Source organism: Echinops telfairi, unplaced genomic scaffold, assembly GCF_000313985.2.
Source record: "Echinops telfairi isolate 266 unplaced genomic scaffold, ASM31398v2 ScPeMD7_7463;HRSCAF=8501, whole genome shotgun sequence".
In the NCBI taxonomy this organism is placed as follows: domain Eukaryota; kingdom Metazoa; phylum Chordata; class Mammalia; order Afrosoricida; family Tenrecidae; genus Echinops; species Echinops telfairi.
In genome coordinates, this window is record NW_022111363.1 from 3,921,031 (window position 1) to 3,947,033 (window position 26,003).

At 56.1% G+C, this 26,003-nt stretch overlaps 1 protein-coding gene across 1 annotated transcript in view; it reads left to right on the forward strand.

Moving 5' to 3' along the window:
• LOC123520898 (Down syndrome cell adhesion molecule-like protein 1 homolog) overlaps positions 1–26,003 on the forward strand; it is a 37,885-nt gene extending 11,882 nt beyond the window's left edge. Inside the window, exons 3-7 of the mRNA XM_045283570.1 lie at positions 1,637–1,915; positions 2,381–2,500; positions 3,368–3,544; positions 25,431–25,630; positions 25,986–26,003. Of these exons, the coding sequence (XP_045139505.1) occupies positions 1,637–1,915; positions 2,381–2,500; positions 3,368–3,544; positions 25,431–25,630; positions 25,986–26,003 (794 nt within the window). The remainder of the gene's footprint in view (positions 1–1,636; positions 1,916–2,380; positions 2,501–3,367; positions 3,545–25,430; positions 25,631–25,985) is intronic.

The window sequence follows — 26,003 nt, forward strand, 5'->3', positions numbered from 1 at the left end:
AGCACACATGCACTGCCATCCATTCATGTCCACTGGGGCCCACACCCTGCTGTGTCCTTCCTGGGTGGACATAGGGTAGGGGGTGGCAGCCTTCCAGGAGGGGTGGGCTGGTGCCTGGGGGAACGCAGAGGCCTGTGGACAACCTTGTAATTTAATTATTTGACTGCAAAAAGGAGATCTCATCGACTGGGTGCTCATCCTTGTTAAGCTAATTGTCTGTCTCCTGCACACTCGTCTCCCCCCACCCGCAACTTGCCGGGGAAGTCGCCGCGGCATAATTGAGTTATCATGAAGATAATGGCTGGTGCTCTAGTCAGAGCGGAGAAAGGAGGATCCATCTCCAATGGACTTGGGGACTCCAGACAGACCACCAGCAGCTGAGATGTGGGCAGGAGGGAGGGAGGGAGCGGGTGGGGGGTGCTGTGCCTGGCTGAGTTGCCCAGCCTACCTGCCTGGTGGCCTCCAAAGCAGCAGGCCTCCCTCTCGGGTTTGCTGCTGCCACCCAAGGGGAGCTGAGGCCTCTGGCCCGGATGTTCCAGGGTCTTCCTTAGACAGCAGAGAGCTGTGGTGGTTCAGGGGGATGATTCTCCCCTCCCACCAGGGAGGTGGGGTCCAGCATCACCACTCCCACCATCCATGGGGGCCTCCATGCTGCTGTGTGCTAAAGGTGTCAGTGAGCTTCCAGGGGAGATTAGGGAAGAAGCCTGATAATCTGCTCCCCAACACCAACCAGTTCGGACCCTGCAGATCATGGGGGATCCGATAGGCGGTCCCTCCTGCGGAGAGTGCAGGCTCTGTTGTCCATGGGACCCCCGTGAGTCGGAGGGGCCAACAATTCAGCTGGCAGTGTGGTGGATTGGCGATGATACCAATCAGGTTTCAAATCCCACCATTGCCCCTCACCACCAGGGAGTCCAGGGCTTATGGCTTCTCTCTGGACCTCCATTTCCTCCTCTGAGAAATGGGGACAGGGAAGCTCTCTCTTTACACTACTGGTTGGAGGACACGGTGGGATCATATGTGCAAAGAATCCAACAGGAATGGCCAACATCATGAACCTCCCCCCACCGTCCCTGGTGCTCCTGGCTGGAAAGAGGTGGGCTGGGTGCTGAGAGCGAGAACAGCCTGAGGCTTGAGACGCACAGCGATGGGGTATGTGTGAGGGAACACGCTCAGCCCCAGCCTCCTTCTCCTGCCACCTGAGTGCACCCCTCTGCCTATCCCAGCTCCAGAGACCAAGAGGTGCCTCTCTGGGGTGAACAGATGGGCACAGGGCTGACTAGGGGTGGCAGGGAAGGTGCTGTGGCAGCTGAGCAGTGGGTCAGCAGGGACCTAGCAGGAAGTCTAAACACATGGACATCACTCCGCAGGATAAATGTGGAGCTCAGAATAAATGCAGGCTAGCCAAACCCCTGGACAGAGCTGGCCGGTCCAAGTCAAGGAGGCAGTGCAGGCCTAGGTAGGCCTGGGGCCTGGGACCCAGTGACCCTTGCAAGGCAGCCAGGCCCTTCCATGGGAACGTAAGGGAGCATGTGACACAGGACAAGGGTGCCCTGGGGAGGCCTCCCAGAGTCCACAGGTGGCCAAGCTGGAGCGAGTGGGGGCCCTGACAGCAGCATTTCTCTTGTCCCCTCAGTGCCCCCTCTAATCCAGCCCTTTGAGTTCCCACCTGCCTCCATCGGCCAGCTTCTCTACATTCCCTGCGTGGTGTCCTCAGGGGACATGCCCATCCGCATCACTTGGCGGAAGGACGGGCAGGTGATCATCTCAGGCTCCGGTGTGACCATCGAGAGCAAGGAGTTCATGAGCTCCCTGCAGATCTCCAGTGTCTCGCTCAGGCACAACGGTAACTACACCTGCATCGCCAGCAACGCAGCGGCCACCGTGAGCCGTGAGCGCCAGCTCATCGTGCGCGGTGAGTGGGAGGACCCAGTTTGGGGTTGGGCCTGGGCATGGGCATGGGCAGCTCTGGCCCGCTGGTCTCTAGATCCTGCATAGAAGTCACAGGTTCCCAGGAAGTTGGTTCCATCCAGCAAGGGCCTCTAGGCAATATTAAGGTCCAGGTCTCTTATTTTCCAGGGCAGGAAACTGAGATCCTAAGGCAGGGGAAAGCCGGTGTGGGGCAGGTGGGGAGGGGATGGTTGGTGGGTGGCACCCCATTTGCTCAGTCCTCAGGAGGGTCAGGATTGGAACTCAGAACTCTCAACTCCCAGCCCAAGACTCAACCCATGTGCTCAGCATCTTGATTTCCGGGAGTGGCTGGCCCCATCTTTGGAAGGGTCCAGGCAGGGCTGAGGATGGCTGGAAGATGCTCGAAGCTCCAGGAGGCTTGGCAGTGACTGAGATGCGCAGTCTTACCCTGTCACCCCTCTTTCCGCAGTGCCCCCCCGATTTGTGGTGCAGCCCAACAACCAGGATGGCATCTACGGCAAAGCTGGGGTGCTCAATTGCTCCGTGGATGGCTACCCCCCACCCAAAGTCATGTGGAAGCATGCCAAGGGTAAGCCCCCGGCTCCATCAGAATCACTAAGCAGGACCAAGGGAGTGGAGGGGGCTGGGCCTGATCTCTGCCCACAGCTGCTCGCCCTGGGGGAGAGCCCTGGATTCTGTGAGCTTTCAGAGGGCCCTGAGCTGTCCTTGGTCTGAGGTCATCCTCAACCACCACCTGCCTGCGTGGATCAAGGCCAACTGCCATGTCAACACAAAGTTTCCTCTTATCGTTACAGACTTGCCTCCCACCTACCCCCACCCTGCTGCCTTGCCTCTAGCCCTAGAACATGGTGCGTGCCTACGTATCCCCCATCCTGAAGTTCCACCCTTTCAGGGTTCCCTGCACCTCACCGAGCAACCCATTCTGGCAGCTTGATTCTTCCTGGAGACCAGCTTTACCCGCAAGAATCTGGCTCAGCCCTATGCCAATTTCTTACCCTAGACTGTGGCTGTGACTGACGGTGGCGTCATGGGACGGGGTTGCCACAAGGCCCCACCTGGGGGTGGCTGTCCTCTTCGTAAAACCAGTCACCTGCCATTGAGGGCCCAGGCTTTACTCTATGCCAGTAGCTGAGTGATCCAAAGACAGTACCTTCCTCGCCAAGAAACGCACTTCAAAGAGACTCAGAGCCATCGGAGGCATTGAGTGAAGACCCCCAACTCCATCGTAAGACCCTGGAGCTGGAGCAGGACTAGGCCTCAGTGAGGGTCTGCCCTGCTGCCTTGCAGGACTGGCGTGGGCTCCCGGCCCTGTAGGGACTGTAGGAACCTGGTGCAAAATGACCCCAGATCAGCAAGTGGAAGATGCCGGGACCATTCATTGGGGCACTCTTGTCCACCCAGAGCACAGCCCCTGCTAATCACTGCCTCCTTGCAGGGAGCGGGAACCCCCAGCAGTACCACCCAGTGCCCCTCACCGGACGCATCCAGATCCTGCCAAACAGCTCGCTGCTGATCCGCCACGTCCTGGAGGAGGACATTGGCTACTACCTCTGCCAGGCCAGCAACGGTGTGGGCACCGACATCAGCAAGTCCATGTTCCTCACCGTCAAGAGTGAGTTCTGCCCCGGCCCAGCCCATCCCCACCCTGGTTACACTCACTCACGCCACTACCCCATAGGCACCTGTCTGTGAAGGAGAAACTGGGCTGAAGGAGGCAAAGGTTCTCTCATCTTTAAAAGGGGGTCTCAGCCTCTGAATGCCCCAACCCAGCTCACCCAGTCATGAGAAAGCACCATATGTGATGTCATGTTCCATGCCCTCCCTTCTCAGTGTTGGCAATTCAGTCTGAGTAGTCATATGAAACAGGTTGTTTCCGTTGCTTAAAGGATAGAGCCCAGTGGCACAGTGGGTTAAGAGTTAGAGCTGCTAACTGCAAGGTCAACCGTTTGAACCCACCAGTCACTGCACTGGAGAAAAATGAGGCTTCTCAGCCCCGGAAACCCACAAGGGCAGTTCGACCCTGCTCTGTCGGGTCACTATGAGTCAGCATTGCCCGACGGCAGGGAGTTTGTGTGTATTTAATGCAGTGGTTGTGTATTGGGCTGCTAACCCCAAGGCCAGCAGTTTGAAACCACCAGCTGATCCAAGGGAGAAAGACAGGGCTTTCTGCTCACGGAAACAGTTACTACCGTCTCAGGGGCAGTTCTACTCCTCCCCTCAGGGTCCCTGAGTCTGGATCAACTAGACGGCCCTGGGCCAGTGTGGTGAGTGGCTTGTATTTAACCTGCTGGTCACTGAGAAAAGAAGGCCCTGTGCACACATTGCAGAAGAAAGGCCTGAGTTCCCATTTCAGACCTGGCTCTGTGATCCCTCTGACCTTGAGCGTGCCACTGCACTCCACTCCAATTTCCTCACCTGTTCCAGCGGTTCATGCCCAGCCCACCCGCCTCACTGCGAGGTTATAAATAACACAGCGACTAATATAGAAAGGGGGAGATGCTTTGTGAGAAGCAAGGGAGCACGGGGTGTGCCTTTGTCTGCAGAGTCCCAGGACCCAGACCTGGCCCTGCGGGTGCGTCCTCCTGCATTCTGTAAGCCACATGCAGACATTCCTGCTGGGTCGCCCTGACCCTTTCTATCTCAGCATGCCACATAGTAGGTCTGGGAATCGTGTCCAGAGGAGAGCACGTGTGTGGCCCTAAGTCAGGACATGGGCTGGGGGCCTGGGAGGGCAGGGGTGAGAGTTTGAGCTCTGGTGTGAACCAGCCAAGTATGAATCTGGGCTCTCACTCACCGCCATCTGGTCCCTTCTCATTCCAGTGCCCTATAGGACAGGGTGGGACTGGCCCTGGGGGCTTCTGAGACTATAGTGCTGGACAGAGGTAGAACGCCTCCTCCTTGTCCCTCAGAGAGGCTGGTGGTTTCAAACTAATGACCTTGAGGTTAACAGCCCAACTTGGACCCCACTAGGCCACCAGGGCTGCGTTACCATGTAACCTTCGTTTGCTGCTTGACCTCACTGGATCACAATGGCACCTAGCCGGTTACAGTTTATGGGAAGAGGTGGTGGCTGTGGTGGTGGTTGTCACCAAACCAACACCAAACTCCTGCCATGGAGTCCGCACCAACTCCCAGCCGCCCCGTAAGGCAGGGTAGAACGAACGGCTCCTGTGAGAGACTCTGTGGGAGTAGAAGCCTCATCTCGCTCCTGAGGAGCGGCTGGCCGTTTCAAACAGCCAGCCTGCCGTTAGCAGCCCACCACAGAACCACTAGCGACCATCAAATGATGGCAGCCCTGTGCACCGGAACCCATGGGGTGCGCTGGCTGTTGTGGGGCGGTCAGCAGACTGTGCCCTAGTCCTCAGGAGTCTGGAACCTCCACCGAAACATCTTCCCCAGTGTCCCACTGCTATCGAGTCAACTCCGACCCAGAGCTACCCTGGAGAGCACGTCTGAGGCTGGAAAGAGGAGCCCTGGTGGCTTAGCAGCTACACGTCAGGCTGCCAACCACAAGGTCAGCAGTTCAAAACCACCAGCTGCTCCCAGACAGAAAGATGAGGCTCTCTACTCCCTTTAAGAGTTTCTGTCTCAGAAACCCATAGGGACAGTTCTACCCTGTCCTATCTGGTCTCAAAGGGGCAGAATCAACTCAATGGTAGTGAGCCAGGCGATGTACTTTTAGGGAAGCAGACAGCCTCATCTTTCTCCAGCAGGGTGGTTGGTGGGTTTGAACTGCTGGCCTTGCAGTTAAAAGCCTGCCGCATGACCCACAACACACAAGTCTCCACTGACAGGCTGGTGGGGACTGCACTGAGGTGCATCCACTGGGAATCCAACGGGTCTCTCCCGTGGGAGGTGGCAGTTTGACCCCTGAAGCACCGTTGAGCCCGTGCAGGGAGGAAGTCAGAGAATATTATTCATCACGCAGCCCTGGTGGGGCCATGGAGCATTTAGCCTCCAGCTTGCTTGTCCTTCAGAGCTGTCTTCCCAGGACACGTGCAGGAGAGGCTCCTCAGAGCAGGGCCCTGCGTGCGGTCGGCCCAGCGTCTCCCCAGAGTTCCCCTTTTAAGAATCATAGCCTCTTTATCGCTTGCCAAAGCCCTTGTTCAGCTCAGCACAAGACAGGGAAGCCCTGACGATCGATGCTCGGGGAGCTGCAGGCGCCGGAATCCCCGCCCTGGGGAGCCGCTTCCCTCAAACTATCAAAAAGCACTTTGTCCTTAATAAAACCAGGCAATCAATCTACATCCCTCCGCCAGGGAGAACTTCCGCTAATTCTGCCTGTGTGAGGCAGGAGGCATCGCAGGCACCTCGTGGGCCTGTCCTGGGTACACGATCATTATCTCCCCACTGTCAGCGGGAGGGACGCATCAAGCCCTCAGATATGCTGTCTGTCTTTTCTCCTCTTCCGTCCATCCGTTCTGCCTTCCTTCTAGCCTTCCATGTTTGGTGTTTGCTCTTTTTCTCTGAGGTGGGGAGTTCAGCTGAGCACGTATGGCCGTCCTCTGTGACCCGGGGTTTCCCTGTGGGGATGAAGGATGAGGGGACATGGTGACAGACAATGCGGTGTCCAGGAGGTGGGCTGCGCGTGCAGAGACCCAGGCGCACATCAGGCTTTCCCAGGGGTCCCCTGCCCCTCTCTGTTCTGTGCCATCCCCGCTTCCACGCCAGGCAGAGGCTGGCAAGTTCTGTGCTCATCAGAGGAAGTGCATCTTGTAAGCAGGGCAGCCTCCTAAGAACTTGTGCTGCACAACATCAGACAGAGAGAGAGAGAGAAAGAGAGAGACAGAGAGGTGTTATCCTCTGGTCCCTGCCCACCCCCTTCCTTACCCAAGGAAAAGGTGGGGAATTTCATGCCCAACCCATGACTTGTGGGCAGAGTCTGGGCCTGGTTCCTGCCTCTCCCCTTCACGCCCTAATTTCAGCTGCTTGTCATCCTCCTTTGCCTCCCTCCACGGTAAAGCACATGCTCTCTTTTCTGACAGCTCCAAGTCTCTCAAACACCTCCGGGTCACATGTTCCCACTCGCTGCACTTCCCCGGCACACTCCGCCTGTCGACACCCGGTGTCTCTCACCACCACTCGCCTAACTCGCTCTGCCAGCCCTGGCCCCTACGCCCTCGCCCCCACACCCTCCCGTTCCCCCAGACACCTTCCCACCCCTCACACACCCTCATCTGCCGGGCTGTTTGCCTGCTGCCCTCTTACACACATCCTCTCTCCCACACCTTACACACATGTGTGCCATTTTTCTGCCACACGTTCCCCATCCCTCCCAGCCCCATTCTCCCCCAGCCCTTCCTCAGCTGCACCAGGGGCCAGAAGGGGAGGACACAGGACCCAGGGCAGCTGAGGCTGTGGACGGCTGAGCCTGACAAGGACCCCACCCTGCCTGGAGTGGAGAGCCGGTCTTCCGTGATAGCCTCGTCATTGCAATGGTGCCTGGTTTGAGAACTTCCATGCACGTGTTCCAGAGCATCCTCCTCTCCTGACCTGCCCTTTCCCTCCTCCACCCACCCTCCCCCTCTAAAGCCCACCCTGACTTGGGGGTCTACTTCCAAGGTCAGCAGGGAGGATCTCGGAGACCTGGGCACACAGTCATCAAAGGAACCAGGGATGGGAAATCTTCCCTCGACCTTCCTTCACCCATCTCAGACTCTCCCACTCAACAGCCAGCTGGGGCTCAGCAATTCAGCCACAGGAGTTACTGTTCTCAGGAAACTTAGAATCTAGACATAACCACTAAAGAACTATCGGACACAAAAACAATGCTCCGCCTGTGGCTGTCGAGTGGATTCTAGCCCCAGGTGTGTCCAAGAACTAACGGTGCTAACTGTCCCTTCACGCGGAAGCAGTTTTCCCAGCATGTCTCCTGTGGTATCGCTCAGTGGGTTTGAACCACCAACCTTGAGGTCAGTAGTCAAGTGTAAACCATGTGTACCACCCAGGAACCCTCATACCTAAAACAGGTATCTCAAAAAGCAACAAACTGGGTGATCTGAGGAGACTGGGGTGGGAGTAATCGATCTAACAATCGCATCAAAAGCCACCCATCATCTCTTAGGCGAGCTTGAAGGAAGGGAAGGATGTTGACAAACACCAATGGAGTGGAGGTCATTCCATCCCAGAGAAGAAGAGACAGCCCAAGGGGGGGGTGTCTATACTCAGGAAGGCCCCTGAATGCCATCTACTAAGTGGGGACTTGGGTGTCTGTTGGTGGATGAGGAAGAAGATGGACTGGGAGAATTAAATTCGAGTCTTACAGCCTTTGGAAGCAAATCGAGTTCTTTCTATGTAGAGTTGACGACTGATACCAGGCACCAAATCAGAGGCCCACAGAGCCCAGGGGTCTTTGGGAGTCAGAATTCCAGAACTGCCCCCCCCCCTGACCCCACCCAGGAGCTAAGCATGTGGGGCAGCGGGGCACACGGTTTTCCAGGTCAATGAGTGTCAATGAGGGATGAGCCCAGAACCCACCTTGCCGGGAGTACAGCATGTTGCAGCTCATCAAACACCCCTACCCCCCAGCCCTCCTGCCTTGCCTGTGAGGTTGGCTGGCAGCAGTTCTGCCTCTGTGTGCTCACCATTTGGGGGAAGAGCACACACAGACTCCACAGACTGGGTATTGGATCCACTGGCCACATGTCCTTGCACTGTTCCTCCCCTCCCCTCCCCTTCCCAGGCCTCAGAGTCCTCATCTGTGTGGTAGGAGGCCTGGGCTAGCACCTCTTCACCAGCTGAGCTCCAGGGCCTCCTCCAGCTCAGAGGAGCTAGGCTTCTAGTCATGTGTGTAGTCTTTTCAGGGCACCAGGCTGCCCCCCAGAGGAACCTGCTTGAAACTACACGTGGTTAACAAATGGCAACCCCAGATTCTAGCCCTTCAGCTGACTTTAAAATTTTCAAGAGTGAGAGATAATGACCAAAAGGAGGAGGAAGAGGAGGGAATTCCTCCTCCAACTGACTGACACACGGGAGGGAAAACAAAGCCTCTTCAAAGAGGCGTCTTTCACAGGAGGCAAGCACAAAGCCAAGCTGCTTTGTCTGGGACTGAAGGAGGATGGCTGTGATTTCAATGCCACCATCATGTGTCACTGCCTCCTGGGACTAGGACCCGGTCTGGCCCCCTCGTGCAACAGGTTCTGTCACCTCCCCCAGTGGCCTCCACTTTGTGAGGATTCCAGTGGTAGGGCTGCAGACAGAGCCCCACAGCCAATTAGACCTGCTTAACCGTCCTTTGTTTGGCTTGAGTTTTGATTTGTTTGTTTAGCTAAGTGTCATGCCAATTAAAGTGAGAGCCGGGAGCACTCAGAGAGCACACACAGGGGGTACACACCCAGCTGCAGAGCCACTGGAATCCAGAGGGAAGAGAATGGAGCCGGGTTGGGGCCCGGCATGGGAATGCAGAGAGCTGGGCCTGGAGAAGGAAGTCCCTGGGCCAGGGTAGAACAGTGTGCTAGGCTGGGTTCTCTAGTGGAGAAAGCCCAGGGAAGCCTACATATGCAAAAAGAGCAAAAGAGAAAGAGATTCATTTCAAGGAAATGGTCCGTGTGGTTGTTAGGTTGTTACGTGGAAAGTCTTAGATCTGTGAGTTGCCCATCAGCCTGGAGGCTTGGCTGGAGCTCAGAAGTCAGCATGGTCGTGGGGGCCCACTGGGTCAGAAGGCGACAGGCTGCTGGCTCGCAGGGCTACAGGAGCTGACACATCTTGAAATCTATAAGTCAGAAGGTAGATCGCTGACCCGTGTCCCCAGATTCAGAGGTCAGGGGATTCTGAGTCCGATGAGAGACCAAGAGAGAGCACCCTTTGCCAGGAGGTCCCTATCATTTGGCTGCAGGTGACACCCCAAAGGAACTCCCCCTTTCAACCGATTGGCTGCTCACATCAGATTACAGAATGCAGGGTGATTTACATCATATCTGCCAAACCACTGAGAATTATAACCTGGTCACGCTGATACATAATCTGAACCATCGTGACCAGGTCATCTGCGAGGGACTTATCATTGGCACAGAGATCAGAAAGTCCCAACCTGGGAACAGACAGTCATCTCTCCAATGGCTTGAGATGGCTCTCATTTCAACTAAACACAAAGGAAACTGCTCCTACAGGGGACAGGCACCTTCCTGGGTGCTCCTGATCCCCTGATCTAGCTAGCCTCAGGCCCTGCCCCTCCTACACTAAATCTATGGGCCAAAGGAGAGACCTACAACTTCCTTTGTAGGGCATACTCGGGGTACTCGGGAAATTCCCTTCCCACCTACCCTGAATGTCCTCCTGAGACCTGCCCTGGCCATTCCTTCCAAGGTTGAGGCTGCTGCCCAAGGGATGGCGGTCTGCAAACATGTAGATAGAGCTGCGCATAGGACTGGATATCCACATACATGGTCTTAAGTACCTCAATGCAGAAAGGTTAGAAAACACTAGCCCACCGTTGAGTGTTTCCTGGTGGTGGGTCATGATTCCCCTCTGTACTGAGGCTCCTCAAGGGCCCAACTGTCTCCCCATCACCACCACCCAGCCACGCCCCACTATAGGAATTCCTGCTTCCAGAGCCCAGTGTAACCTGGACACCTTTGCCCACGTAGCCCGTTGCTGCTGGGAATGTCGGGCTGGCCGACCACCCAGGAGCCACTGGTCCCCTTCAGAGCCCCCTTCTGCTCTGCCTGACTGAGAGTAAGTGGGCCTGGGCCTGCACACAGTGGGAAGAAGAGGTGGTATTAGGTTTCTCCAGTGGGTAATACCTTGGTTTTTTACTTCGCACGCTGAAAGAATTCATGCTGGACCCCGTTTGGTAATCCAAGTGGGTTTTTATGAAGGACGGCACAAGTTTCAGGTTTTACAGTCTCCAGGGGTTCACAACTGGGCCTGAACAACCATGTGGAAAAGAGTACCCACATGCACGGAACTGGTGAGTGGATGGGTGGGGGGATCCCAAGAGGCCAGAAGCCCAAGAACCCTAGAGGCTGAAAGCATGTGGGTCCGGAGGCTGTGGGCCCCAAGTAGGCCCAGAGTGTGCCACTGGGCACCTGCATAGGGGAGGAAGACCCTCCCCTCCTCCTACCTCTGATCAGGAGCAGGGTAAGAGAGCATGGGGGCAAGAGAGCATCCCAGAGCGAGCTCCCTGCCTTTACTCTAGCCCACCTGGTGTCGTTGAAGGTATTGGTTGACCCTACTGGCCAAGTTAAGCCCACCTAGGTGAGGTCATGAGCCTGGGCCTAGTTTGGACCACCCAGGTGTACCTCCCACCTGGCTCGGGGGCTTGAGTGTGAACATGCTCAGGTTGGGGTCTTCATAAGTGTTCAGTGGTTGCCTGATTTCTTTCCAGCCTCCTCTGAGGACCTTTGCAGGCATGGGAGGGACAAACTCCCTGTCCCTAAGCTAGCTACCTAACAGTAGTGAGCACCTGGCAGACAGCACAGTGGCAGAGGACATCTGGGCTCTGGTCAGACTGGTCTGGGGTTCCTCTGCCTGGCCCTAGCTATGTGGTTTGGGGTAGAGCCATTGTTCTCCCCACCTGAGTGGTGGGCAGTGATTAGCCTCACCTTCCCAGCCTCAGGACAGCTGAGAGGTCCGCACCCTGACCTGTGCCAGGCCAGGGTCTCCTCTGTAGACTGGGCCTGGCCCCTGGCCTCTGGTGGAGAGTGGGTAGGTGTGGGGCAGCGAAGGCAGGGAGGAGTGAACCTATCCACTGCCACGATTACCCAGTCGGCTCTCTGCCCTTACTCGTTTCCAAACTCCATAGAGTCAGGAGAGCACTTTGTCTCCTGGTTCACCCCTGTACCAGATTACCTAGTGAACAAGGTAAGCACAGGCTGACTTGTGCTTGCTTACTAATCTGCAGTGTGCAGGGCCACATGTTTTCCCACTACATCCAAGATTCTGCTTCTCAGTAGAGCAGACTTCTGTCTCTCTCTCAACCCCACAGCCCCTTCACAGAGAATCAAAGCCTCTTTTCAAATGTCCGATCCCTGGCGGGGACAAAGGACCCAGTCAGATGGCAGGGAGGACTCATGTGAAACTGTTCACTACAGTTTAGTAAGAAAACTCACTGAAGCCTGTGCTTACCTGGCTTGTTAGGTAGCTCTCCTCTGTTCACACCAGGGAGAGGAGAGGGTGGACCCACACATCCTCTCCCGGGCCAGGCTACCCGTGCAGCTGGGAACAAGAGGCAGCAAGCCTTCCTGTGCTCCTGCCAGGGGGTCTGCAGGGGTGGGCCAGCCCTGGGAGGCTTCTGCCCTAGTGTCCCAGCACTGCCACAGCACGCACACCACACCTGGATGGCCTTACAGGATAGGAATGTATGTTCTCACAGGTGAGGAGGCTGGAAGTCTAAAGTCAGGGCACGGGCTCTACTGGAAGTCTCTCTGTCTCCCTCAGTGTACGTGCATGCCTGTCTCTCCTTTGGGGAAAGATTTTTTTTCTCTCAACTTCTGTGGCTCCAAGGCTTCTCATTTCCATGGCAATTGGCACCTGGCTTCCTTCGGTATCTTCTCTTTTTATAACTCAGATGAGATTAGGTTTGGGACCCAGCCTACACTGATATGGCCACAGAACAGGATTCAGCCACAGATACCAAGGTTAGGATTCCAACCCATAAGTTGGAGGGATAACAGAGTCCCAAATAGAGTAGAGCATTTAGGGGGCGGAAAGCAGACCAGGAAGACAGATGTCCTGGTCTACCTTCCTAGTTTTCCCCAGTGCTGCTGCTGTTGCTGCTGCTTTTGTCGGCATTGTTCTCAGCTGCCCCTAAGTCCACCTCTGACTCATGGCAGCCCCGTGCACCCTGGCATCGGACCACTGTGAGCCACAGGGTGTCTGGCTGGTAACTGGGGACTGTCCTCTCCTCTCTGCGGAGCCCAGTTTGCTCCTCTGTCCAGAGGAGTCATTACCGGTTCCTTCCTCTCTGCTGTCATGAGCAGACACGAGCCATGCTCCCCATTCCACCGGAAGGTTGTCTGTGGTCAGTTCCTCCAAAGTGGACACCTAGTCCATCTCCGTAGGTTGGACTCTGCCTCGAGGCTGTGCTGAAGGCAGTCCAACCCGCGACACAGCTCCCAGCCTCACGGCAGCACACAAGCCCCACAGACCAAACAGACAGGGTCGTACCTACGGCAGCCATGGGTCAGCATCAATCTGACGACACTTCATTCTACCCCACCAACGGGGAGCCAGCAGGACATGTGCTGCCCATCCTAGGACCCACCTTTCACAAGCTGTAGCCCGAGATGCTCCTGCGTTTTACTGAAAGGATTTACCAAAGAAATGTGCTTTTCCCGCCCCCCTGAGGCCAGCAGCATGCAGGAGCACACTGTGTCACGTCTCAGACCCAGCCCCAAAGGGGCTCTCTGTACCAAGGTTTTCCAGGAGGCATAAATGTCCCCAGAGGGACCGAGCCCCTCCCAGCCCCTCCTCCCTCTCATCACCATAACAACCCAGGCCCCTGATAGGAGGCCTGAACCTGCCGATGCAAACTTCACTCTTACAAGGACTATCCCCCCGGGCCTCATTTGGGCCCTTATCTCCTTCCTAACAACGCCCTAACACCACTTCATCCTCCACTCCCTGCATGAGCACTGAAGTTCCAGAGGGGACTGGGCTCCAAGTAGCACGTGGGCCCTCCCCCAGGCCCAGCACATCTGAGGAATGATGAAACGTGCACATCCCACATCAGCCAGGGCAAAGATGCCAGTCAAACCGGCCAAGACACAGAGGCAAGGGTATTGTGGGGAGGGGTCTCACTTTGGTAGCTAAGCAGGGTCCACTGTGGGCAATCAGCCAGCGCAGACTTGTCTCCCAGCCAGCCCTGGGGGGCAGAACTGTATCCCCGAGTTTGATGGAAGCCCGTCTGAATGGCATAGCCCTCGTTACTGCCCTGAGTCTGACTCGTAGCAGCCCCTTGTCAGTCACACACAAGCTCTTTCAAAGACCACTTTGCAGGAGTAGAACTCCTCCACGCAGTCATTCTTCCAAGGCACCTCTCAGTGGACTCAAACCCCCCACCTCTGGTTAGCAGCCAATCACATTAGCCATTTGTGCCTTTCTGAAGAAGTCTAGGGACTCTTCTGAGCAGGAAAAAAAAAAAATCACTTCCATTGAGTCGATGCCAACCCAAAGCAACCCTACAGGATAGGGTAGAAATGCCCTGTGGGTTTCCAAGAAGTATAACCTTACACAGGAGTAGAAAGCCTTTTCTTCCCCCTGCAGAGTGGCTGGTGGTCACCCAACACATAACTACTCTGCCACCAGGGCTCTCTGAACAGAAGGGACAGAATAAACTGGCTGATTGGAACCCAGACACACCCATTCATGTATGTCCTACGGCTGGCGGCTGCTTTCAAATGACACGGCAGAGTTGAGAAGTTGCGACAGAGGCCGTCCAACCCCCCAAACCACTGCCAATAAACGGATATGGCTCATAGTGTTCCCCAGATTCTCATCTTCCTCCCAAGGAGCGGCTAGCGGGTTCCAAAAGCTGACCGTGAGGCTGGCAGCTGAACAAGTAACCCACTACACCGCCGGGGTTCACAAAGCCTGAAAGAGAAGGTGTGCCTTCCCGGCACTGACCCTGAGGAATCTTCCAGGTGGTCAAGGAAAGATGCCGTTGTCTTCTACTGTTTGCTGTTGGGCGATGCCTCATCATTAAGCCAAGAATAAAATACTGCCCGCCTCTAAGGGTTCTGGAGGGAAGGATTGAACGAGATGGCTCACATAAAGCATGAACCAGTGTCATGCAGAATAAGCCTTCTGTAAATGTTCGTTGTTGGGCTGGTAACCAAAAGGTCAGCAGTTTGAAACCACCAACCGCACTGAGGGGGAAAGATGAGGTTTCCACTCCCTGAAAGAATCAGTCTTGAACCACGGTTCTACCCCGTTTTATAGGGTCGCTGTGCGTCAACATCAACTCCAGGGCAGTGAGTTTGGTTTTATCGTCTTTCCACTGCTGTAGGAAAGCAGAAGACCAGAGGTGGGGAGAAGCAGGCCCCCACCCTCATTTGAGCCTACTCCCTCTCCTGCACTCAGTGCGCCTTTGCCCAGGGCCATGGGAGGAAAGGAGTGCACCCATGTGATAGCTGGAGAGGATGAGGCCTAGTGCTGGGGCTCTCAGCTGGGGCCGATACAGCAGAAGCGGGTCTGAGATGGATCCCGTCTGAAACCTCCACCCATCTCCAGGTCACCCCTTCCCATCCACACTGTTCCCGAGGGCTCCCCCTTCCTGTCCCCTCTCAGCAGTGGACGGCTAGGCTCCTAGGGGCCCTCAGCTCCCCCGGCTGATTGCTGCCATGCAATTTGAATTAATCTCATGCTTCAGGTGGAGCTTGGCTAATCAGGGGAGACAAGAAACCGACGTGGGCGCAATCAAATTAACAACACTGTAGCCCTGGCTCTTTAAGGAGGCAAACACAAAGGCTGTGCCAGAAGGCACCCCCACGTGGCAGCCGTCCCAGAGGAGGCCTGGAGCTGCACTGCCCAGGCGGGGTACAGAGCTTCTCCCCACACACACTACCACCCACCTCCCCACATGCCAGCAAGGTTCCCTTTGTGACGAGCTTATCTCACCCCGCCAAACGGGGCTCTGTGCTTGTCAGGATCTTGTTAACAAGGAGCAGACGGCCTTGAGAGCTGCAGAGGGGTGGGCTGCACTGAGGGAAGGGGGGGCCCCCTCACCTCTCCCGGGGTGCGTGCATGTAATCCTTACACAAACAAAGGGGACCAGGCTCTGAGCAGAGGCACCGCATTCTCCCCTGAGATGGTGGGGTGCAGAGTTCTCCCCAGGTTTCTGTGCACTGCTCCTGGAAACAGCCCTCCCAGAAAGGCATACCTAGCGCGTACTTTCGAAGAGTCTCAGTGGTACTCTACAGGCATTGGCATAGAGCTTACGTACGCAACTGCTAATGGCAAGGTCAACAGTTTGAAACCACTAGCCCCTCCTTGGGGGAAAGAGGAGGCATGCTACTCCCCGTAAAGAGTAAGCGTCTCAGAAACCCACAGGGCCAGTTCTGCCCTGTCCTGTCAGGTGGCGATGAGTCAGAATGGACTTGTTGGCAGTGAGTGTGGGGTCTGAGATAGCACCCTGGGTTAGGCATTGGGCTAACCTCAGAGTTGGTGGTTCAAGCCCACCAGCTAGATAGATCCACAGCCTGGGAGACCCTAGCTAGGGATCAACGTGACCGCAGTGGGTTTGATCTTGCTTGGTTTTGTGTGTTTTAGCAAAGCTTCATGTGGACGGTGTCCATTCAGCCTCTCTGGGGGATGATGGAGAACTGACTGCGGCTCTCCCCCTGGCCCACTGGATTTGACGCCCGTCTGCTGAAGGCAGGGGGAAGGACCAGAGAGCCACTAGGAGACACTGAGGCGGGGCGGGGCGGGGCCTGGGGCATCCAGTAGAATGGAAGTGAAGGAGGGGGACCATCCAGCTGTGTGGTTCTTCCCCAAGACCGTACCCAAGATGTGAGGCTCACCTGGAGGTGGGGCTCCGGGTGAGGGGGCTCTTTACATCAGAGCCTCTGGGATGGGCACAACGTTGTGTCAAATTCCCCAGGAGATTCCCAAGTGGCCCCCAGCCTGAGAACCTGTACATGGCTCCACTCCCTCATGGGGAAAGTCAGGCACAGACTTAGGATCTAAACAAGCCCAGACCCCAACCTGTTAGTCTTTTCCCGGAAGCTGGAAACTTGCATCCTGTCCCTAGGCCACCGTCTCCTGCCCTTCTCTGACCAACACATCACATTGTAGTCTTTAACTGGACACCCTGGGCTACTCCTGGCTTTGCCACCTACTGTCTGTATGGCTTTGGGCAGGCCCCCAGCTGTATGGTTGGTGTGAGCATTAAATGAATGAGCGCATACATCAGAACTCAACTCTCAAACTCACGCCCACGAGTCAGTGCCGACTCATAGCAAACCCCCCAGCCCCCACCCCAGACCCCATTGGTTTCCAAGACTGTAACTGTTTATAGGAGTAGGAAGCCCAGTCATTCTCCCTCGGAGCAGCCGGTGGTTTCGAACTGCCGACCACACAGATGGCAGTCTAACTCGTAACCAACTACACCGTCTCTGCTGGTACTCAGAACAGTGCCTCAGCAGACGTAAACATCTCACTGTTGTTAGACTTGCTACCACAACTGCAGTAAGATGTGCCCGAGACTCCCTTCAGAAAGTGCCTCCCCAGGCCTCTTTGGCAGTTTATTGGGCCTCTCTCAACAGCCAAAGGGCCTTGGTAGTGAGCATTGGGCTGCTCACTGCAAGATCAGTGGTTCAAGCCCACCAGCCGCTTCCAGGGAGACAGATGGGGCTGCCTGTGTCGGTGAAGATATACAGTCCTGCTCCACCCACAGCACAGCTGAGTCAGGGAAGACGCAATTGGGGAGGGGGGGGCCTGGGTTTTCTACCAACAGCCAGTGGTACTCCCATCCTTTTCACCACCCCCCACCCCCCAACACACACACACAGTCTGCTCGCCTCTGAGTATTCACATGGAACCTTCACTCCCTGGTGGCTTGGGGACTTGTCAGAAATACCAGCTGAGCTCCAAATCACTGGGAGAAAGAGAGGGAGGGTGAGAGAGAGCCTGACTAATAGCCCTGCCCCAGTCCCAGCCTGCCCCCACCTGCTCAGTCTGTGCCTGTCCTCCCCACCAGGATTCGTCCACCAAGTCAGCCCTACACGCACACACCATCCCCCACCTGGGGCTAAGCCTAGTGAGGGAGAATACCATCCAGGCAGGAGAAGGCCGGACTAAAGCCAAAGGAAAGGGACCCTCCTGACTTGTCAAGGATCTTGGGTCTTAGCAGCCTTCCTGCCACTTGCTAGCTGTGTGAGCTTAGAGAGATCACTCAGGCCCTCTGCACATCTGTTTCTCTCTCACCTGTGGGGAGGTCTGGGCTGGATTCCTGGCCAGCACACCTCGTGTGCAGCTACCGCCCATCTGTCTGCAGACACTTGCCTGTTGCCCTGCTGCTGAGCGGGTTGCCATAGGGCTTCTCATCTAGGCTTGATGTGCAAGAAAGGCCTGCAGATAGGACAGGGAAGAACTGCCCCTATGTGTTTCTGAGACGACAGTAGAAAGCCCCATCTGTCTCCCTCGGAGCAGTTGGTGATCTCGAACTGCTGACCTTGTAGTTAGCAGCCCAGTGTGTAACCAAGGAGCCATGGGGATGGTATAGGACTGGGCAATTTCATTTCACTGTGTGTGGAGTCATCCTGAGTTGAGGACCTACAAAGGTTGGCAGCTAATAACAACAATGCTGACAATAATCATCAGAGGCCACCTCTTACCCCGAATGAAGCTCATCACAAAGGCTGCACGGTGCAGGCCCCTACAAGTGATAAGGTGGAGTCCGGAGGGAAGAAGGGCCAGTTGACAAGCAAGGGACCATACCTGGGGCGGGGGCCCAGAACTCGGCCTCCTAAGCTGGGGAGTGGTTGCAAAGTCATACACGCCGGGGATGAGTACGGAAACAGAGCTGCCTCGCAGTGTCTTAAAAACCTATCAGCCTCTCCGATCAAATTAAAATGTAAATAGCAGCTGGCCCAGGCTGGACCTCAGGGGGACAAGAGCTGGCCTGTGAGTAATTTCACAGACAGGCACTGGTTACATCGGATTCTGACGACTGTCTTGTTTCTGAAATTGATTTCCTTTCCCCTGGCCTGCTGCCCCAGGGAGCGAGGGCCCGGGAGCGAGGGGAGGGAAGGGTGGGCCTGCCAGGGAGGCCCCATGTGAACCAGGAGGAGGAAACTGAGGATGTCTGTGGCCCCCTAAGGCCAGGTGAGTCTAGCTGGGCCCTTGGGCAGACCATCTTCACTGGCCATGGTCCTAGACCCTGGGTCTTGGAGTCTTGCAGCCAGAGACAAGGACAGTGTGGAAGGAGCTGTAGGGCCAGATGCCTGCAGGGCAAGCACAACTGGGGGATATCAGAGAAGGGCCCTGGGGTCACCAGGCAGCTTCTTTGGCCCCTTCCAGTTTGTCCCAGGGTGGTCATCCCCAGTGCCTGGGGCTGTGCCCAGGGCCAGAAGTGGAGCTCGAAAGCTTTGAGCCAGACAGGCCTGATCCCCACAAAGGACCCACCGTGCCTCCTGGAAGATGCTCATCCACACTCACTGCCTTGGTCCCCTGTTCCCAACTCCCTGCTCCCAAGGCCCAGGGGAATCCCCCTGCCCTCTCTCTGCACAAAGAAACTAGGTTTCCCGGCTGTTTGCTGGATTGCATTGTAGGGAAGCAGAGGACACCGTTTCTCATCAACATCTCCCATGTGCTATTGTGAGGAGCTAGCCCCACCAGCCTCTCCAAATGAGAAAAATGAAGCTGTCTGCTCCCGTTAAGATCAAGGCCCTAGAGAGGGTCGCTATGAGTCAGGTCTGACTCTGTGGCTGAGGGTTGGGTGTCGCATTAGAGCAGTGAGTTCCTTTGGGCTGCCATTAGCGTTTATCCTGCGGGACTCAGCCCTGTATAGACAGGTCCCCTCCCCCTCCGAGGCTGCACTCCCCCACCCCCACGCATGCCCCAGCAGCCTGCCTTAGGAGTGGCCCCCAGAGAGAAAGGCTGCCTCACCACCGAGAGGTCACCAAAGTCCCTTTCTCAAAGCCAGGGATGGTGCAGGTGCGTGAGAGATAGCGAGAGGCAGGCAGCCCTGCATCTACAATAGTGCAGGCTTGGGGGAGAAAGACTGCCTCTGAAGCCTCGGTTTCCTTGTGTGAAAGGTGGGGATAAGGACACTTCTTTCTCGTGGTGTGGAACCATTGAGCAATGAGCCCGACGCCGCCGAAGGCGCCAGCTTATTGCCTGCTCCATCACGGGCACCAGGAGGCTGGAGCTCCATCAGAAAGATCCCTGAGCACAGGCTTTGAAGCAGGGAGCAATAACAGCCCATCCTGAGCTGACCCAGCTGCAGTGCTCTCCAACTGGTGATGCCCCCGCCCCCACCCCACCCATGTGTCCCAGTAGAACTGTGCTCTGTAGGTTTTCAGGGAAGGCTTTGGGGCAGTAGATGTCCAGGCCTTTCCAACAAGGCACCTTTGAGTACACTTGAACCTCCACCCTGTCAGTTGGCAGCCCACAGTCACCGTAGTCACGGTACCTAACTCCTCAGGCTCCCTGCCAGAGTCCACTCTGCCTCCTGGTGACCCTCTAAGACAGGGGAAATGACTCCTGTGGGCTTCCACGTCTGTAGAAAGCCATGCCTTTCTCCCTCAGAGCGGCGAATCATGCAGGCAGAAACCATAACCACTCCATTACCAGGCCTCCGCAGACAACCAAGCTCGTGTCAAGTGCTTAAACTGCTGCCAACACCTGATAGGCTATCGATAACAGGAACACCAGTGTGCATGCATGAGTGCATGTGCACAAGCATGTGTGCATACAGAGGGGGAGGGTACATTTATGTAATGCAGGGGTGTGAGTAGATGTGTACTAGACAGTCATTTCTCTGCATTGACAAGAGCAACAGCCTATATGTGTGACATTGTGTAGGGGGGCCAATGGCCAGGGTGTCAGAGTGTGGGCTTGTGAGGTGACTGCCGGTGACAGCCTGTCAGGTGTATTTATGACTGCATGTACGTGCACATGTCCAGGTGTCAAGCCCCGCACTCCTGCAGGTAACTGCATAGGAACGTCGTTCTAGGGAATTCTCGGGATCTGCCTTCAGCCCAGAAAGATGTCTGGGGCCCAGCTGCCTTTTCCCGCAGGAAGGGCCAGCCTGTGTATGATTGTAATTTGGTGGAATGGAGGGAGCATGTGGGAGTAGAGGGTGGAGAAGAACAGATGCGGCGGGCACTGCTGCCCTGGGCTGCCCTCTGTTTGGGGGCCGCAGCTTTCCAGGAGCTGTAGGGCAGTCCAGAGGGCTGCGGCACCCAGCGTGTGGCTGTAAGCAGCACTGTGGCCCTTGGAGCTGGGGCAGGGCCCTGGGTGGGGATCCTTGCTGGGAGTTAAGCTCTCTGCTCTGGTTGTTGAGTGAGTTGGCTGGGCTGGGGTAGGAGCGGAGGTGGGAGAGGCACAGCACAGAGGGGTTAACGACTGGGAGCATGTTTCACCAGGTGCTTTCCTTGCAGCGCTCATAGCAACTCTACACGACAGGGTAGAACTGCCCCTGTGGGTTTCCTAGACTGTAGCTCTTCATAGTAGAAAGCCTCATCCTTCTCCTGGGAGCAGGTGGTGGTCTCGAACTGCTGACCATGTAGCTAGCAGCACAACTCATGAACCCACTATTGATTTGATGGCAAGGAGTTTGTTCATGGTTTGGTTCCTTAGAGCACAAGAGGGGCACAAGAACCCTGGGGCCAGGGCTGCCCTTGAGCCTGCTCCTGATTCATGGTGACTGCATGCTCAACAGAATGACATGCTGCCTGGCCCTGAGACATCCCACGATCCCTTGTAGACTGCACCCTTGTGAGTTTTCATTGGCTGGTGTTAGAAAGTATCGATTGCCAGGCCTTTCTTCCTAGTCTGTTTTCTTTTGGAAGCTCCACAGAAGCCTGTTCAGCATCATGGCCACCCAAAAGCTCCCACTGACAAACGGTTGGTGGTTGCCCCGTGAGCTGTATTGGCTGGCATTCGAACTCATGTCTCTCTTCTGCCTGGAAGCCAAGAAGTCTACCCCCAGGGGTGGAGATAGAGCCCATCTTTCTTGAGCACTGACTGCATGACAAACACTTGACAGAGACCGATTCATTTCATCCTTAGAACAGTCCCAGGGGGTGGTACATATCCGTGTTTTCGTAACACGGGAAATGCACCTGAGGCTCAGAGATGTGCAGGACATTGACGGCCACATAACTGGTAGGGGAAGACATAGAAGCCAAGTCCTCCTGGCCACCAAGCCCTTTGAGTTGAGTTTTTGGGGTGCAGGGGACACAAGCTGTGTCCCCTTCTCCATAGACAAGCTCCCCAGGGGAGCTGTAAAGAAGAGCCCCTGGAGGGAGACTGTGGTGTGTGGTCTCGTTGCCATGATGAGCAGCAGTTGCCTGGTAGGGGTGTGAAGGGAGTCCACCGCAGTCATCAGCATCATGAGGCAGAGCTGAGGGTCCATTGGGCTCCGAGGTGTGTCTCGGATCTCCAGAGGCTTTGCTGCAGCTGGCTGCTGGTGAGTGTGCAAAACTCCCACCAGCACAGGGAAGACACATTCTCAGAGATGATCCCCACCTACCAGCATGGATGCATGCACAGGCTGTGCACTGTCCATAGGGGCACACCCAAAGGGGACCGGTGATATGGCAGGCTGCATCCCACCAATGATAAACCAAGCCACCTCCACGGTGTCCGACTCTGACTCAGCACACCTATAGGATAGAGTAGAACAGCCCCTTCCGGTTTCCCAGGCTGTAAATCTTCACCGAAGCAGACTACCACATCTCTCTCCCTTGAAATGGCTGCTGGGTTCAAACTGCCAACCTTTAGGTGGACAGTTGAGAGCTTTAACCACTGCACCACCAGGGCTTGCTAGACGGCATCCACTGTTCCACTGCCTTAGAATTTGCACACAAGCCCTGGACAGGATAGTACTGCCCTGCCCTGCCCATAGAGCAGAACAGGGGGGTGCTGGGCAGAGCTTTGAAGTCAACCTATCCTAAAAGGGCCCTTCCTTTTTCCACTCCCATCCCAAGTCTGGCTGTGCTGAGATTTGAACCTGTGTGTGCAAAAGGCTTCACACACACGCATCCCACTCTCCCCATGCATCCCAATCCTCTGAGGCATCAGAAGCAACTGCCCAGGGGTCCTGTGCCCCAGCCGCTGATCCATTTGTTCCCTGGGGAACAAGCAAAAGTAATAAACCACATGCCTCCCCACCCCTCACTTTGCCTTCTTCCACCCACCACATCTCAATTCTCCAGTAAAAAATGGAAGCATCTGCCATGCCAGACCCGACTTGTTGATGTAAAGTCTTACTCTGTATTCTACCCAGGTTTATACGAGTGAATTATGCAAATCTTTGATGGAAAAATATTCCTCCGCACATCCTTGAGAGTGTAAAACCTTAGTCAATAATTCATACTCGGATGTCTCTGACTGCAGGCTTTTTCTTCATTATAACTTGCACCTAGTTATTTGTCTTGCGTATTTTATTGTCTATCCTGGTGTAAAGCCGTGCATTATAAAATGTGCCTGCTCATTGTCTGATGAGCCAGGTCTGGGGAGCGGGCCAGGGCCTGGGGCAGGGGCTGGGCCTGAGCGGGCTCTCCTCTGGCACCACCATCTGGAGGAGGGCTGCCCAGGAGGATGTGACTTAGCCAGAAAGCCCCTACATCCCCCACAGCTACTCCCAATGGCTTGTCACCCTGACAGGTGCCCTGGTCCCACCACTGTGGCTCTGTGGTGTCCTTTCTTTTCCGGAGGCTCATTTGTCCTCCAGAGCCCAGTGTCCCTGGAGCATTGTTTGGGAAGAACTCGGTCTGAGCAGGTCTTTAGGCTGAGAAGGATGGGGGTGCAGGGGTCTTGAGGACAGTGAGATGGAATGACGGGGGACCAGCCTTTGAAAAGCAAAGACGACAGCCTGCAGCCTAGATTGCAACCCAATGTGAAGAGAGCAGACATCCTCACAACTGGACCGACGGACAACATCATGAGCAACAGAAAAACGACTTGAGTTGTCACGGACTTCGTTTGTCTAGGACCCGCAATGGGCACTCATGGAAGCAGCAGTCCAAGAGATCAAAGGTGTGTTGCGTCAGGTGGATCTGCTGCACAAGACCTCTTTAAAGTGTTGAGGGGCGAAGTTGTCCCTTGGAGGGCTAAAGCGCTCCTGACCCAAGTCACGGTAAGGGCCACCGCCTCACACGAGTGTGAAAGTCGGACACTGGATAGGGAAGATTGAAAAAGAATCGAAGCCTTTGAATTAAGATAGTGGTGAAGAATATTGGCAGTACCACGGACTGCCGAAAGAACAAACACATCTGTCTTGGAAGAGGTGCAGCCAGAATGCTCCTTAGATGAGGACAGTGAGACTTTATCTCAGATGCTGTGGGCAAGTGATGGGGAGGGACCAGTCCCTGAGAAGGCCTTGAGGCTGGGTGAAGAAGAGGTCCAGTAGAAGAGAGGAAGCCCTGCCAGAAGATGGATCGACAGAGTGGTTGCGGCCAACGGGCTCAAACCTAACAACCTCTGTGAAGATGGGGCAGGACCGGACAGTGTTACCTTCTGTTCCCCACAGGGTCGCCGCGAGTCAGAATTGTCGCACAGCACCGAGAACAACTAGCAGCACCATGGGCAGAACCTGGTGCCAGCAGGCAGGGGCGGAGGCTCGGGCACAGAGAGAAGAACGGAAGACGTGGGGAGCTGGGGCTCTGCTCTGCCAGGCTCAAAAGGAGGAGGGGTCCTCCCCAAGGGAGGAGCGTGGCCCCACCCCATTGCTGTCCCGCCGGCCTGCTGAGCACCCCTCCCGTGACAAGAATGACTGGGGCCCATGGAAGCACTCATGGAAGCAGCAGTCCAGAAATCAAAAGACCCTGGCAGTGGGTTCTCCCAGGGAGGGGATGAAGCTAAGGGAAAAGTGTGGCCCTACCATTCGCACCAGACCCCCACCTCTCTTACTTCTGCCTGAGAGCCTTTGCTCAAGGAGGGCTCGGCCCGGGGCCCTCTCCACAGTCCCTCCCAGCTGAGTTCTGAAAGTGGCTCTTCCCAGCCCAGCCTGCACCATCCTCTGCTGGAGTGATGAGTCTGTCATCTGGTACCTTCTGACCAGGGGCCCTGCTTGTCACGGTCTCTGTGTGGAGCCAGAACCAAACTAAACTCATTGCCACAGAGCCGCTGCTGCGGACTCTCAGTGACCCCCTTGCCACAGTGTCTCCAGGACGGAGTGTCTCTACAGGAGCAGACAGCCTCGCCTGTCCCCCAGGAGTAGTGTGGCGGTTTCAGACAGCCAGCCTTGTGGTTCGCAGCCAGGGCGCTTCACCCACAGCACCACCTGAGTCTGAGTGATTTGGCCAACCGAACTTAACTTGACATTTCCTCCTGTTGTGAGCATAGCAACAAGCTATAGCAGTGGCTGTACCTACAACTTCCACCAACAGAAAGCCAGCTATTCAAAAAAAAGTCAGAAATCCTCATCTGAAACTGCTGTGTGCTCATCGCTCTTACGGAATCGGAATCGTGGTCATGCCCAGGTGGAAGTGAGAAGGCACACGAAACCAGCTGCTGGGGGTGGGCACCACCGTGTACCGTGAACCATGCCCCCCCCCCCCCCACACACACACACGGGCGTCCGCGTGGCTTCCGTAGGAAAGGGCGTAGGAGGGTATGGATCCGCGAAGTGTGGGTGTGTGACTTCCGAGGTCGGCTCAGTAATGTCTTTGACATTCACGCAGGCGTATTTCAGCAGAGCTGAACTTCACGTGGAGCCCTCCCGCCCTGCGGCACAAGAGGGGCAGCTAGGGGCAGCTGCGCCAGTCTCGGGGCCGACCAGTAGGGGTGCCGAGCTGGTTCTCCGGGGGAGCAGAGGTGCTCCTGGGGAGGGCGGGGCCTCTGCATGGGGCAGCCTGACCCCCACTCCTGACCCTCCTCCCCTCCCCCAGTCCCGGCCATGATCACCTCCCACCCCAACACCACCATCGCCATCAAGGGCCACCCGAAGGAGCTGAACTGCACAGCGCGCGGCGAGCGGCCCATCATCATCCGCTGGGAGAAGGGGGACACGGTCATTGACCCCGACCGCGTGATGCGCTACGCCATCGCCACCAAGGACAACGGGGACGAGGTGGTGTCCACGCTGAAGGTGAACGCCTTAGCCCTGGTCCCAGGGAGGGGACCCAGCCTCCTCCGGGGCAGGTGGGGCAGTTCCATTGCTGTTAGGCTGGTGCTCACTGGAGGTACACGGGGAGGCTGGGAACCCCGCCCCTGCCCCCCAAAAGGATCTACTCTTTCACACTGTCTCCCTTCTCCATCCAAGACACTCTGCTTCATAACCTCACAGGGACGCCTTCTGGCAATGCTACAGCCATTGACTATGTGGGCCCCAGCTCCTCCCTCCTGGGATTTCCTAACCCCCTCTCACCCCTCCAACCCCTGCCCCATCACCTTCCTCCTGTCTGGGGCCCATCAGCCCCTCCCTGCCTCCTGGGACCCCACAGTCTGCCCCTCCCCCATGA